We start from the raw sequence: 16,054 nt of genomic DNA, 5'->3' as shown, positions 1-16,054 counted from the left end.
ATCCCTGACCACTGTCCTGGGGGTGATGCTCCCCTGCCTCTCTGACCCAGTCCTGCACTCTGAGAACATCAAGGGACATGAGCTGAGGAGACCAGACCCCATGGTTAACATAAACACTGATCCAGATATCCCTCCCAGTTCTGAAGGAGAGTTGGCAGGAGCCCTGGTGCCCAGGAGAGGCCGCCCAGGCCTCAAGGATGGAGAAGGAGGCAGGCAGCAAGGACATGGGATCCACATGAGGACTGCTACCAGCTAACAGACTTTGCTACTCCTCAAAGGAACGAGCTCATTGGTAAGGCATCTAGCCCTTTCTGAAAACAGAATTTGTTCTGGGTAGATATTCCTATAGATAAAAAGGACTGGAATCTGAAGACAGCACATACCAGAACATGAAGACTTTAATTCAATGATTACCTAAAGCTGTCAAAGAGAGGAAATGACACCAACAATTCCTTAAACACACCCCTGCAGAAATATTACTATGAATGTATAATTAAAACGTGGGCTGGGCGCAATGGCTCACGCCTGTAATCCCAGCACTTTGGGAGGCTGAGACGGGCGGGTCACTTGAGGTCAGGAGTTCGAGACCAGCCTGGCCAACATGGTGAAACCTAGTCTCTACTAAAACTACAAAAATTAGCTGGGCGTGGTGGTGCATGCCTGTAGACCCAGCTACTTGGGAGGGTGAGGCAGAAGAATTGCTTGAACCCAGGAGGCGAAGGATGCAGTGAGCCGAGATCACACCACTGCACTCCAGCCTGGGCAGCAGAGTGCAAGACTCTGTCTCAAAAAATAAAAATAAAAATAAATAAATAAAACCTGGGCCAGCAAAGCCCATCCATGGAAAGAAAGTAATTCACCTTTTTCCAATTAAGGAACTATTTTACATAAGGCACCAGATAAAAATCAATGCCCAAATCCTCTCCTATATGTGTATTTTTAAAAATCTGGATTTTTTTAGAATGTTGATTTATAAGGCTAGCCTCAATATCTGAGCACATTGCCAACTATCTCTCAAATGTCTAGCACCTAACCTACTGTCTTTTATGCCAATACTTTTATGTCAATACAATGAGTATTGGCATAAAATCAAATGTAATCAAATCATTACATTTGAGTAAATGATCTGATGTGAGTAAGCTAAGAACACATAATGGTTTTTATCATTTAAACGTCCAGTATAACATATATATTCCAAAACGCCAGTGAGATAATTCAAATTGTAAAACTACAGCCCTATTGTAGTGGGAGATTCCTACTCAAAAGGCACTTTAATTTCCGTGCTTGGTGGTGGCGGGGAGAGGGCAGGAATGTAGCCTGTCTTATTTGCCACAATCTCTCCATCACCCAGTAGATAAATGGCAGTGACTTAGTAAAATACTCCCTAAATAAAATAAAATCAATAAAACACGTGATGAAAGAACCAGTGGGCATACCATCCTCTGGTTTGGTCGATGCCCTCGGCAATGAAGTCTGCAGGAAAAGCATCCTCAAACTCCCTCTTGTTTTCAAACGGGTAATGAACCTGGGCATAGGGCATGCTGCCACTCTCAAACCAACAGTCAAACACTTCAGAGATGCGGTGCAAGGATCCCTTCCCACAGCGTGAAGGAATGGTCAGGTGGTCAACACTAACAAACAGAAAAGTAGTCATTTTATTAACTGTAAGCATAACAGAACTTGCAGTTTAATTGCTAATAGGAAACACAAAACCCTGAAAAGATACTATACACATTTGCAAACAGAAATATCAGCAATTCTCAAAGGCTTCCAGAGAGCACCACGAATCCTCCATCTGAAAGGTTATGCACCATTCACCTCACATTTCACAGGGACAGAGGCCACAATACTGCAGTATGACATGAGTCATCAACAAAGTAATTCATCAAGCTAGTCACTTCCATGTGTGGCTCTGTAATCCGCTAGAGACCAGCTCTTAATAGGAGAATGATAAAACTGAAGTGAATCGAACATTTAGAAACTGACCTCTCTCTGTGGAGATCTGAGATCTTTGCTCCTGACAGTTCTTCAAGTTCTGCCACTGACCCAACGCATACCACCTGTCAAAAACAAAGTTCAACAGCAGGAGCTCCTTAGAGCCAAACAGAGCATACTGAGTTAATTTATATAGCATGCATGTTTAGTTTGAGAGACTGATAATTTTCTTTTTCCTTTTTTGAGATAGGGTCTCACTCCCACTGCCCAGGCTGGAGTGCAGTGGCGCAATCACAGCTCACTGCACCCTCAGCTTCCTGGGCTCAGGTGATCCTCTCACCTCAGCCTCCCAAGTAGCTGGGGCTACAGGCAGGCGCCACCTCACCCAGCTAATTTTTTGTATTTTTAGTAAACACAGGGTTTTGCCATGCTGCCCAGGCCGGTCTCAAACTCTTGGACTTGAGCTATCAGCCAGCCTCAGCCTCCCAAAGTCCTGCGATTACAGGCGTGAGCCACCCAGCCTGAGACTCATGATTTAAAGGCACATTAACACACCAATCTGGGCCGAAGGATAGTATTCGCTAATGTGGCTTCTCTCATGAAAGACACAGCTCAGTCTTAGTCTCTGAAGAGGCCAGGGTTGACACTGCTCCTGTTTCCACCCCAGTATCAAAGGGAGTCCCTACCTCGAGAGAATCTTAAACATTCATAGGCATACTCTCAATGGGTATTAAGGGTTTATTATGTGCAAATCGTCAAAGTAACCGGCATAAGTGAAACATCTTAGATTATTTCTCTAAGGCATTTTAGTTTCCTCCTGGCACCTGAATCTGGCTCATTAATCTAGAATCTTCCCAAGAAAAAGCTAGAGCTAAATTATAGTCATACAGTGCTTAATGGCAGGAATACATTCGGAGAAATGCATTGTTAGGGTGATTTCCTTAGGCAAACATCACAGTACACTTACATAAACCTAGATGGGCCAGGCGCGGTGGCTCACGCTTGTAATCATGGCACTTTGGGGGGCCGAGGCGGGTGGATCACGAGGTCAGGAAATCGAGACCACGGTGAAACCCTGTCTCTACTAAAAATGCAAAAAATTAGCTGGGAGTGGTGGCGGGCGCCTGTAGTCCCAGCTACTCGGAGACGCTGAGGCAGAATGGTGTGACCCCGGGAGGCGGAGCTTGCAGTGAGCCGAGATCGCGCCATTGCACTCCAGCCTGGGTGACACAGCGAGACTCGTCTCAAAAAAAAAAAAAAAACCTAGATGGGATGGCCTAAAACACACCTAGGCTATATGGTGGAGCCTATTACTTCTAAGCTACAAACCTGTACAGCATGTGGCTGTACCGAATTCTGCAGGCAACTGTAACACAATGGCAAATGCTCTGGTTTTCATATGGTTTGTCCCCAGCAAATCTCATGTTGAAACTTAATCCCCAGTGTGGCAGTATTGACAGATGGAGCCCAGTGGGAGGCATCTGGGTCATAGGATGGATCCCTCGTGAACAAATGCTCTCCTTCTGCAGTGAGTTAGTTCTCACTCTGTTAGCTCCTGTGAGAGCTGACTGTTGAAAAGAGCCTGCCCCCATCCCACCGTCCCTGTTTCTTCTCTTGCCATGTGATCTCTGATTACTCTGGCTCCTGTCCAGCCTTCCATCATAAGTGGATGCAGCCTGAGGTCCTCCCCAGATGCAGATGTCTAGTCTTGAACTTTCCAGTCATCCAGAATCATAAGCCAAATAAACTATTTTTCTTTATAAATTATCCAGCCTCAGGTATTCCTTTGTAGCTAAACAGACTAAAACGGAAGTATTTGAGTTTCTAAACATTAATAAACACAGAAAAGGCACAGTAACCACATGGTATCATAATCTTGTGGGACCACTGTCGTATATGTGGTCTGTCACTGACTGAATGACATTATGGGCGCATGACTATATTGTGCTTGGACCCGATTAAAGCAATCAGACAAAGCCACAGGATGCTAGGATTATATCCAGGTGAAGAGCTGAGAGATGGGGCTGGCTGGGGCACTCATCTGACAAGGGCCACACCAGTAGGAACTGCTGTGGGTTCTCACCCAGGGAGCTTCTGTACCTAGTGAACACTGGTGGTCTCTTTCTCTGCCCTTCCTGTGCAGTCCTGAAAAGTCCTCTGATTCAGCTACTTCACTGTTGCCTTTCAGGTCCCTATGGGAGATTCACCAAGGTCCCCAGGGTGCTGCTGCTCATCACTGCAACAATGCTGTCACCTTTGGACAGAAGGCCAAACACAGAGATCTATCTGTATAGTAAGTCCTCGCCTAATGTCACTGAGAGGTCCCAGTAGCTGGGACTAACTGGCGTGCACCACCATGCCTAGCTAATTTAACAAACGTTTTTGTAGAGATGGCACCTCATTATGTTGCCTAGGCTGGTCTCAAATATCTGGCCTCAAGTGATCTTCCTGCCTTGGCCTCCCTAAGTGCTGCGATTACATGTGGGAGCCATCACACCCGGCCTAAAGTCACAGTTATCAAGAACCTCTGTATGACATTAAGTGAGGACACAGTATATCCACATACATCTATATATCCACACACATCCTCTTCTTCATCTGATCTTAGAAGTTAAAGGTCTATAATGCTTTGGTAAATTTCTTTTCAAGTTTTCTTTTTTCATCATCTATAAAGTCAGTTTAACCATAAGCTAATAGTATACCTTAATGTAGGGGGAAGAAAAGATATCGGGGAAACACACACACACAAAAACATTTCAAGTGTGTATTTCCCTGAGAAAACTGTATCCTTTTATTTTTACAGAGGAAAGTTTTATTTATTTATTTATTTTTTTTTTTTTTTTTGAGACGGAGTCTCGCTCTGTCGCCCAGGCTGGAGTGCAGTGGCGCAATCTCGGCTCACTGCAAGCTCCGCCTCCTGGGTTCATGCCATTCTCCTGCCTCAGCCTCTCCGAGTAGCTGGGACTACAGGTGCCCGCCACCACGCCTGGCTAATTTTTTGTATTTTTAGTAGAGACGGGGTTTCACCGTGGTCTCGATCTCCTGACCTCGTGATCTGCCCGCCTCAGCCTCCCAAGGTGCTGGGATTACAAGCGTGAGCCACTGCGCCCGGCCGGAAAGTTTTATAAATTGTATTTAATTCAAGGAAAAAAGTTAAAAACCCCAGAAACAGATTGTCTTATGTCATGATTCTAGAAAGGAATAAAGAGGAAAAAAAGATGAAATAAGGGGCAAAGGAAAAAAAAACCCTATTCTTTTAAACCACATTCAGATTTCATGAACAAAATGCTTTAGCAAAAATCAACACAAGGAAATACTGCCCCGCCTCACCTCCTCAAAGTCATCGCTGACCCACAGTGGGATGGGGGTGCCCCAGTATCTGTTTCTGGAAATTGTCCAGTCACGTGCATCTTTCAGCCAATTTCCAAATCGTTTTTCTCGTACCAACTCTGGGACCCTGCAATAAACAGATCACATAACCAATCACATAAGAACATTAGCAATTCAAATATGGAAAAATTCAACATGTAAATAATATCCACAGGATATTATTTGTATAACGCTTTGTGGACCAGACACTCTGGAAACGTGGCGCTCACTGCAAAGAGAATGTCTTCTAAATGGACAGCATAGCACACCCAACAGTTTGTGCTGCCATCAATGACCTACATCCAATAGATTACCCCCCACAGTACACAGGCCTCCCATGTCCTCCTCCTCAACTGCAGTATGGCTGCCACATACCTCTAACCAGTCACCTTAACTCTAGCCAGCCTCATCCCATACAACTCTAGTCTTCACATTATCCTCACCATAGCAGTTTTACTGAACTCATTAAGCAAAGGCCAACAGGCCAGGGGATTGGTAGCTACTCTAGCAGCCCTCTCTATAGTCTCCTCTCTGGTCATCCTTGGTCTTGAATTTCAGGCTCTGGCAATGAGGCAAGTTCCCTAGAATCCTTCTCACTTAACTGGCTTTGCCCACGCCTGCCCTCTGCCACGCAGCCTTCCTCCCCTCTGCATCCATCCTCTTGCATCCCTCCCACTCCCAGGACTCTTTATTCCTTGAGGTTCAGCTTTGCAGAAATCCTTTTCAAGCACAAGGCTGAGTCAGGGTAGGCTACCAGACCTCCCCTTCTTCTCTTGGGCACTGCAGTTACTGCCCTATACTTCAAAGATCAGTTTATATGCTTGCACACCCTCGAGACTATCTTACTAATACTCTATATCTAGTATCGTACACATTAGGGGAACTAACTAGCTTACTAGCTCTAAAAATGAAAAGCTGTCTTTTGAGAAATCAAAACCACTCTACTAAGAAATATTAGAAAGCTACAGTTTATAACTATTTCCTTTGCTGCCCTGAGATTCTCCCCATTCTCCTAAACTCAAATACAGTTTTCTAGAGTCTAGTTGGGTCTTTGTGAGAAGTAAGAGTGGTGATTACCTTTCAAACTTGTAGTGAAAAACATTCATCTGAAATACACAGGTTCAAGCCTTGTTTCATTTTGTACCCAGAGGCTGAAATGATACCTCTTGGGCTATCAACTGCAGGACACATATCAGCTACAGAAAGCAAACGCTTCTGTGCTTAGAGCTTATCCATACAGCCAAGCACAGGGTACATCATCCACTGCAGGACTGACAAGAAAGTACAAATGGCTTTTGCAGGTATATCTGAAAATAATGTTTACTCTGAAAATGACTATTATTGAAGGCTAGCAAACTCTGGCAGTACAGCCATATTTTACCAAGGTCATTTCATTCCATAAATCGAATAAATGGTGGTTTATCATTTCCAATGAGTTTAAAAAGAAAAATACTCCCTTACATACTTTATCACAAGAAGGATGTTACTTCTGTTCTGTAACATTATTTGAATTATTTTGTGCTCCTAAACACACAGAAGAAAAGATAGCTATTATAATATACAATAAAAGATGGTTATTAAAATTATAACTTGGGGGAAGTGTAAATGATACTTACTAACCACATGACAAAAGACACTATGAAGAAACACATCTTACTGCTCACCAGTAGCACAGGTCATTGTTCCTTAGGAGCTGGTCCACCATGTTCTCCACTCGCACAAACCAGCTGGGCACTGCTTTGTAAATCAGAGGAGTGTCTGATCTGGGGAAGCAGAAACACACACATAGCTGCTCAGGTTGAGACTAGTAGGCACTAGGGTAAGACTGACTTTTCATGTCTTATTGACAGCGTCATCACTTACTTGGCCTTCTGCTAATATTCATTTTTATTATAGATAAAAACATCTATGACTTCAAAATTGGTCATATCTTTCCACAATAGTAAGAAAGGCAAAAACTAATACAAGAACAAGACTAGAAAAAAATAGTTCTGTTAGTGACAATTATCTAAGAAACAATGTCAACTTCAACTTCAGCACAGAAGAGGCAATGTGGAAACCAAACACGATGCAACTGAGCATTTCATTTTCACCCATAGTTTTATAGCATGCTCTTATATTAAAAGTTAAAATCACATTAAATTTTTCAATAAACTCTATTACAAAATTTTAGAGATGCTTCTCATCCTAAAAAAAATGTGGCCACAATACAAAACAGATTTGTACAGGTCTATTTTTCTCTCACAGTTCCTTAGGAAAGCAACATTTTTAGCCATTCATAAAACTGTCCTAGACCAGGCACTGTGGCTCATGCCTGTAATCTCAGCACTTTGGGACGACAAGGTGGGAGGATTATTTGAACCCAGTAGTTTGAGACCAGCCTGGACAACATGGCAAAACCTCATTTCTATAAGAAATGCAAAAATGAGCCGGGTGTGATGGTGCCACCTATATAGTTCCAGCTACTCCAGAAGCTGAGGTAGGAGGATTGCTTAAGCTGGTGAGGCGGAGGGTGCAGTGAGCTGTGATTGCGCCACTGCATTCCAGCCTGGGCGTCAGAGTGAGACCCTGTCTCAAAACAACAACGAAAACAAACAAAAAACCCAATCTCCTAAAAATGAAATAAGAAGGCGGCTTCCCAAACCAACTCTAAAGGATACAAGTGAGATGAACACCACAAATAAGATGGAATGGGCACATATAGTAAGTGTAAGCCCAGACGATGGAAGCTCTAGCTACAACACAGTCTTTGTTTCTTCTGACCTCCAGCAAAAAGGGTAGCTGTGAGTGAAGGTGGTGGCAACCAGAAGTCGGCCTTGTTCCTTCAAAGTCCTGATGATACTTTTGTCAGCATCCTATTAAAAAAAATTAAAATTTAGCCATTAAAACATACTATAATACTTAGGAACAATATATTACTAGAATCTGATACCTTGTTATGAATAAAAGGCACAAATAACAAATATTATTAATTATTTTTAGTCACTAACTTTAAGTAATTTTCAAGTACATTCCACAACATTTAAGGTCATAAAGTTTTTCGATCTGAAATGATTACCCCAAGGTCACAAAGGTGCTTCATGAGGCATAAACTGGAGTTTTTCTGATCTCTCCCCGTGAAATTTCAGCATGCTTCCTCTAAACATATGAGACCCTCTGAACGTAACTGATAACATCTATATTTATGGATTTTATGTGATGACAAAACTAAATAAAAACTTCCTAGAAGAATTACAATACAATTATAAATGATGATAGAGACTAATCAGAAGTAACAGACACCCTTCTATGCTATATGGATTACAGACCTTTACATACTGTCCTGCAAAATCTGTCACCTCTGCTGTGAAGCAGCCTGAAGCATCCACAGGGCAAACGGGGAGTGAGTCTTTCCGAATAATGTTAAAGTCCATACAGACCCGATAGTCATCCTGAGAAAAGGCAAAAGGGAGGGAAGAATAAAACAGTCTATGTATGGGTGTGAGCATGATATAACAGATTCCCAAGATAATTGTTCTATATTGTAACATATACATGTCATCAACTTTGTCCTGTAAACTGAAGGTAACTCAAGACCATTCGGAGAATCAGACCCACACAGTTGGATAGGAGTTAGATCATCCAGCCCAGTCTTCTCAAATGTTATTTCCCAGACCTCCATATGTAGCAGAGTATCCACTAAATGAGAAGATAGACGACATACATCAATTTTTTTAAGTGAAAGGAATTCAGAAAGTAAATGAATAAAGAATGGCTATTTCATAAGCAGATCAGCCACACAGGAATGTTTTAAAACTAAATCTAACTTGATTTATAACAGCAGCACACACATCTGAAAAACCAAAATACACACAAGTATTAGGCATGGCCTGTTAGTATTACATGATGCTTAATGTACATTTGGATTTGCACCCTCTCAAGGAAGACCCCAAAGGATGGCAACACTGATCCTTTGAAAAGTATTTACTTTTCAAACAAGCAAACTGGGCCTCAATTGGCATTGCTTATACCATGATACTTCAGGAAGATATTCTGAAGACTGTTTACAATAATTAAAGCAAATGCTTAGCAAAGTGCTATGTGAGACAGTATTCTGAGCACTTTACACATGCTCACTTAAACCTCACAATGCTCTTAAACAAAGTGGCATGAAAAACAAACAAACAAAACACCTCGCCATGATCCTGCAAAGAAGGCAGACAGATGTTCTAGGTTTTCACCAGGTGCTCCCCTCACATAAACTAGCAATCATTCCTATTTTACAGGTAGGAAAGTCAAGGTACCAAGAAGTAACTCAGCTATGAAGCAGCAATGCTAGGATTCAAAACCAAACAGCTTGGCTCCAGAGTCTATAGTCTTCATCACTGTTTTATGATGCCTAAATATAAAATTAAAGAGACTGCCTTATGTTGGTAAACCACACTCTGGGTTGACTCCAAGACAAGCTGGAAAGCTGACATGCTTCCACCTGGATCTGTGTTCACCTCTCCCTGTGCTGAGGCTGACTGGTGTGGTGTCATGTGGGTGGACAGGAAAAGCCCCTAAATGCAGCAATTTGAACCACTGAGTGTGGAGCAAGTAACTTTACCCAGTGCATTAAGCTAAGAGCAGCATTCCTGAATGCATCCAGAACCAGTGATGTTCAACATGATGACACACAAGTGTACAGACTCTGCGGAGATCAAACACTACCCTTGCCTGGTGAAGAAAAGTGCAACGGAAGGCCTCTCAGAAAATGTTTACCAAGGCCGGGTACAGTGGCTCACGCCTGTAATCCCAGCACTTCAGGAGGCCGAGGCGGTCAGATCACCTGAGGTCAGAAGTTCGAGACCAGCCTGGCCAACATGGTGAAACCCCGTCTCTACTAAATATACAAAAAATAAGCCAGGCATGGTGGCAGGTACCTATAATCCCAGCTACTTGGCAGGCTGAGGCAGGAGAAACGCTTGTACCTGGGAGGCGGAGGTTGCAGTGAACCAAGATTGCACCATTGCACTACAGCCTGGGCAACAAAGGGAGACTCTGTCTCAAACAAACAAACAAACAAAAAAAGTTTACCAAATGGTGTTAAAGGCTATAGTTTAAAGAATGAATCTTCTATAACATTAACATGCACAGCATTCAGAATAGAGATATAACTCTAGAGTTAATGACAAACACCCACAATTAAAAAAGAAAAAGAAAACCTCAGGAGGCTGAGGCAGGAGAATCGCTTGAACCCAGGAGACAGAGATTGCAGTGAGTGGAGATCCTGCCACTGCACTCCAGCCTGGGTGACAGAGCGAGACTCCATCTCAAACAAACAAATAAAAAACCCTAAGCTACAATTCAAAACCAAGAAGTTACCTTTTTATTATCTACTAACAGTGGGGTAACCATACCAGTTAATTGACCCTAAAATGATAATGAACAATATTTGACTAGTTCCTAAAACTCTTAAGTAGTATTATCAAGAATGCTTCCTTCCATCAAAATGGACCAGGTATTAGGTGATTATTAAGGAATTGCTGACTTTATTGGATACTTATACTGAAAATAAAAGTCCCTATCAGTCAGAGATGCAGCTAGAATTACTTATACACGAAAGACATGAGGTTGAGGGTTTGCTTTTAAATCCTCCAGCCAAAATAAAAAAGTGTGCTACTGTACAGAGGAAGAAAACAAGAGAGATTACCAAAAACTGAGATTTAATGCAGCTGGATGATGTGAAAAAAATAATTATAATATTTTCTTTTGTGTATGTTTCAAGATTTCCATAATAAAAATTCAAGTGATGGTTACACTAAAAGCCCAGATTTTACTAATATACAACATATCAATGTAAAAAAAATTGCACCTGTACCCTCTACATCTATAAAAGTAAAAAAATCCCAGAGATTAAGCATGAAAGCAAAATGGCAGATGAGAGCAGACTACTGTCACTGCCTTTTAGAACAAAGTCACATTTCGAATCCCTCTCACTGACAAAACAATCAAGCCTAGAGGAATGTGTATGTAGGTGCTACACCATGCTACAGAGGAGGCAAAAGAAGTCCAGAAAGGCCAGGAAACTTACCCAGGAACTGCCCGTTAGTGGCAGTGCCATGATTTAAAGTGAGAGGTGGTTTACTGTAAAGCATGTGCCTTTATGTTATTCTGTTTTTATTCATACACAAATTACATGAAAATGAATGTGTTTTTAGAAAACTTATTCTGGTCAAAATATAAAATTAACTGTAGAGTACTGTTTTGAGGGGAGAGGTCAGATTCCCCCTTCTGAACATTTAATTAAGAACACAGCAGAGGTGATGGGAATGGTCTGTATCTTGGTGGCTGAGGCACCTGCACGTCTCTAGATGCCTGTCAAAACTCATAGAACTGAACACCAAAAAGAGTTTACTGGATTTGGCCCACTCTTTCCAGAAATCAGCTTAGGATAAAAGGGAATTACAGATGCAAATTTTACAAGCCATCTTGCAGGCAGTGAGCCAGAAAAGAGGCCAACCTGGTAACCCAACATGATGAGACACATGACTCCGCATCTACGAAAAGTGGCTACCGACATACTCAAATACATTTGCCAGACTTATGCTACTCACAGCACCGAAGTAAGGAGCTTGGTGGACAACCCCTGTGCCTTCCTCTTCCTTCACATAGTCGTCAACAAGCACAGTGAAAGCACCATTCTCTTTACACTGGAAAGAAAGGACAGCAGGCTTCAGGGATGAAACATTACTGTGTTACAATGTTAACTTTCTAACAGTTTTTCCTAAGCACCTGAAAATGCTTTTAATGGGTAATATTATTTTCAGAAATAGAAAAGAAAGAATAATGCAAGCTGGGAAGAAATATGCTAATTCAATACATTTTTCCCATAAATAAAAAGTTACCACTCATAAATGAAATAAATACCTGGAGAATGGCAGATAAAAATTTCTAATTTCCTTGGTTACAAACTGATATTTTTCATTAGTTGTCCCTCCCCAAACTTTTTGCTCCCAGTATGCAGTTTAGGATACAGTCTCAGAAAGCATGCTCCCTAAATTGTTCACTTCCTGGTACATTTTCAATCACTGCATATGTTTTGCTTCTCTTTCTCCTTTTGACTCAGCTCAAGTTATTCAGTCATAAAGGCAAATCTTGAAAGGAACAGGTGGGAGCCACGAGTAGTAAGTTCTACTTACAGGTACTCCACCACCTTAATACTCAGGGGAAATGTGTTCAATTTCATTTCTTTGCAACAGCAATATCATCATGTTAATACATATAATGCTTACAGATCTACTCTTTCTACTTTCATCTTTTTACATTTCTTTCCACAAACCCTTGTTTCTGCCAAACTGGCCCTTTGATGTCCTTCCTTTTTGCATTGGTAAAACGTACTTTCACAAATGATTTTCACATTTAACTCCTATAATTCTGTGAGCAAGCTATTAGTATTCCCATGTTTTAAAAATATTCTGGCTGTATTTGCATTTCACAGATGAGCAAACTCAGAACAAAGATTAAATTTAGTCTTATCCAAATCACACAACTAGCAATGATGAAGCCAGGACATGGAACAGGTCTTCTGGTTGCAAATGCAATGTTATTTTCAATTACATCACAGCACTCGGTTTCTTTGGAACTTAAAACTAAACTTGAAAAATAATCATAAAATTTTAATTGTTGTAACCTAAATCATCTTCAAACATTTTAGAAGTCATGGTATGATAGGTGCTGAAACTTCGATAGTTTAAACAGAAAGACAGAATACATGGGTCCTTAGAATTACGTGTATACTTAGTTACATGTTCTATACTTAGAAGCAGTATAGACAAAGTCACTGCATCTTGTCTCTCAGGGTCTACTTTGGGCCTACCCAGGCCATGGCTGGGCTGCTTTCACCTGGGTCAGTAGATACCAACCACCAGGAGTGGCAGTGCTGCTCCACAGGCAGTGTCCACTGACTCAGCTTCCCTTGATATTTCACAACAGGTATATTTCAGTGAACATCAGATGATTCTGTCCTGGGTCAAATGATTTATAGTACTTGCCAAAAGTCACCAAAGGTTTCAGGTAGTTTAAGAAGCTTATTTAATGAGTAGGTGTTACTCAACTTAATATGTACCAAGTGCATATTCCAGATAGACCTCTACTTAACCTGAAGTTCCTGTCTAGTGTATCCATGTGCATTTTTTCAGGGGGTTGAGTTTTTGGGTTCTCAATAGGTTTTGTGATTCAGAAAGGTGAAGAGTCACTGATCCAGTGGAAGAGATTTTAGATAACAAAAAAAATACAACATAAAGTATGTTAAGCTACATGATAGGAGAATGGAATGAAGTAATGACATTTTTCCAAGAGAGAAACCAAAGATGCATTTCAGAAAACTTTCAGATGACATCTGAGTTCAGACTTGAAGGATGAGTTAACTCAGCAGATATCAACATAAGAAAAAGATAAAGACTTTTAAAATGGTAGGAAAACTTAATTTAAAAAAGGCAGGGAAGCAGGAAAGGGAAGAGCCAGTTTGACTGAATAAAGGATATGACTGAAGTAATGTGGGAGGATGTGGTCAGGAAGCAGGTCTGCCACACACCGACTGGGGAGGGCACATCCCGAATGCTGGGAAGTAACTAACGCCTGTAGGGAGGAATGGGATGAGGGCAGAGCATATGGAAATCCACTGGGCAGCAACGTGGGAGGAGGAAGAAGGCTATTACGTAGGCAACGAGAAATGTGGGAAAACACTCAAGAGGCACAAAAGTGAAGAGGCAGGTAACAGACACACTGTGGATAGGGCCGAAACCACAGAGGTCTCCTGAATCAACCAGACTCTCCCCACATGGAACAGAAACAACAGAGGGTTCAGTGAACATTTTCTTCTGGGATAGGATGTAAGTGATATGTCCAGTTGATTATTATTTCCACATAACCATAAGGCCAGGTCTGCTCATTATCTCATTTCAAGACCTTTAAATAAGGATGGAGGAATTCCTCTTTGACATTATTCTTTCGGTGAGAGAGTGTCGGAGTGGGGACAACAGGGTTTGCAACTGTACCTGTGGATTCTCCATTGTCAGAAAATGAAACCACATAAAACAACTTTATGACTCTGAAGAAACTAAGATGCTAAATGTATGAGCTCTGTCGTGGTGCCTACATTTAAAACACCTCCATGATTAACCTCCTTGAAATAAAATTGTGTTTACCTTCACACACGATGTTTTACTGTGATTACTATTGAAACTTTGTCAAAACAAACAAACAAAAACCTCAATAAATACCCTGGGTGATATGTAGACTACATATAATAAAAATAAACACCTAAAAACCCAATCAAATGTAAAGTGATTCCTCATACAATTTGAGAAAAATACTCAAATAAAAAATCCCAGCTTGGCCGGGCACTGTGGCTCACGCCTGTAATCCCAGCACTTTGAGAGGCCAATGCAGGTGGATCACGAGGTCAGGAGTTTAAGACCAGCCTGGCCAAGATGGTGAAACCCCGTCTCTAATAAAAACTACAAAAATTACAGCATGCCTGTAATCCCAGCTGCTCGGGAGGCTGAGGCAGGAGAATCGCTTGAACCTGGGGGGCAGAGGTTGCAGTCAGCCAAGATCGCACCATTGCACTCCAGCCTGGGCAACAGAGCAAGACTCTATCTCAAAAACAACAACAACAAAAAATCCCAGCCAGGTGCAGTGGCTCATGCTTGTAATCCCAGGAGTTCAAGACCAGCCTGGGCAGCATAGCGAGATTCTGTCTCTACAAAAAATTTAAAACTTAGCCAGGTGTGGTGGTGTGTGCCAATAGTCCCAGCTACTTGGGATGGGGCGGGGGAATCACTTGAGCCCAAGAGGTCGAGGTTGCAGTCAGCCGTGATTGTGCCACTGCACTCCAGCCCAGGGGACAGACGAGACCCTGTTTAAAAAAACAAAAAATCCTCTAAAACAAGAAAGCAACACAAACAATTTAATTTTGTTGGCACTAAAGCAGACTTTCTGGATTCAGGTACACTCATAAAAGTAATGTCAATTCCACTTCTCACAACACTCCAGCTATCAAATAATCAGATTGTGGAGAGTGTCCACAGTAGTGGTCCCTAAGCTTACCTTCACGAAATAGTCAAACAGGGGCCTGTACTTCTTGCCTTTGAGACAGGCACCAGGAAATCTAAAAAAGGAGAAAGGCAAACTCACAATTAGATTAAAATCAAATATGAGGCTGCAGCCACATCAAGCTACCACTCCCCTCTGGTTTACTGGCTTCTTAGCCCTAGCCATTAATGCTGTAATGTGTGATTGCAAAGTACTTAGTATACTATTAGTACTTAAAACTAAATCTGAATAATGCAAGCTTTTGAATAAAGTTTCTTTCTTTTTAAAACTAAAGACACACACACAGACACATGCACACAAACACAGAGCAACTATTTGAATATTCACCTTTCAAGGATCTCGTAGTCACTCTCCAATTTATAGAGGGCTGACAATCTGGCTTCCATTAAAATGAGTAATCTTCCTCTGGCAACATCTATGAGAAAAAGGAAAAACATGGACTTGGGTTATATTCTGAACTTGGCTGATTCTAAAGACATGCATCAAGCATACTTTTTCCCTGAGGAGCTCCTCTACCATGTGCCTCTAGTGTACCCAGTACTCACAGACAAATACTGCAAAGAACACTATATGGTATACTGCTTCCCAAACATGAAAATGACAAAAACATCAAATGCATGTAGGCAGTTGGTAGTTATTATTTATCGCTCAGATATACCCATTTTAAGTA

General features: G+C 41.6%; 1 protein-coding gene across 4 annotated transcripts in view; it reads right to left on the bottom strand.

Moving 5' to 3' along the window:
- IARS1 (isoleucyl-tRNA synthetase 1) overlaps positions 1–16,054 on the bottom strand; it is an 80,916-nt gene that overhangs the window by 49,013 nt on the left and 15,849 nt on the right. For all 4 annotated transcript variants that reach the window (XR_004028301.1, XM_030804530.1, XM_030804566.1 and 1 more), the window contains exons 8-16: positions 15,712–15,799; positions 15,379–15,439; positions 11,883–11,978; positions 8,613–8,735; positions 8,068–8,159; positions 6,969–7,067; positions 5,266–5,392; positions 1,987–2,060; positions 1,437–1,631 (exon numbers count right to left, since the gene is read on the bottom strand). Coding sequence is in view for 3 of the 4 variants with exons in the window: in XM_030804530.1 (XP_030660390.1) it covers positions 1,437–1,631; positions 1,987–2,060; positions 5,266–5,392; positions 6,969–7,067; positions 8,068–8,159; positions 8,613–8,735; positions 11,883–11,978; positions 15,379–15,439; positions 15,712–15,799 (955 nt within the window). In the remaining variant the exon portion in view is untranslated. The remainder of the gene's footprint in view (positions 1–1,436; positions 1,632–1,986; positions 2,061–5,265; positions 5,393–6,968; positions 7,068–8,067; positions 8,160–8,612; positions 8,736–11,882; positions 11,979–15,378; positions 15,440–15,711; positions 15,800–16,054) is intronic.

This window comes from Nomascus leucogenys, chromosome 1a (assembly GCF_006542625.1).
Source record: "Nomascus leucogenys isolate Asia chromosome 1a, Asia_NLE_v1, whole genome shotgun sequence".
Classification (NCBI taxonomy): Eukaryota; Metazoa; Chordata; class Mammalia; order Primates; family Hylobatidae; genus Nomascus; species Nomascus leucogenys.
This window is presented reverse-complemented; position numbering and strand designations above follow the sequence as displayed.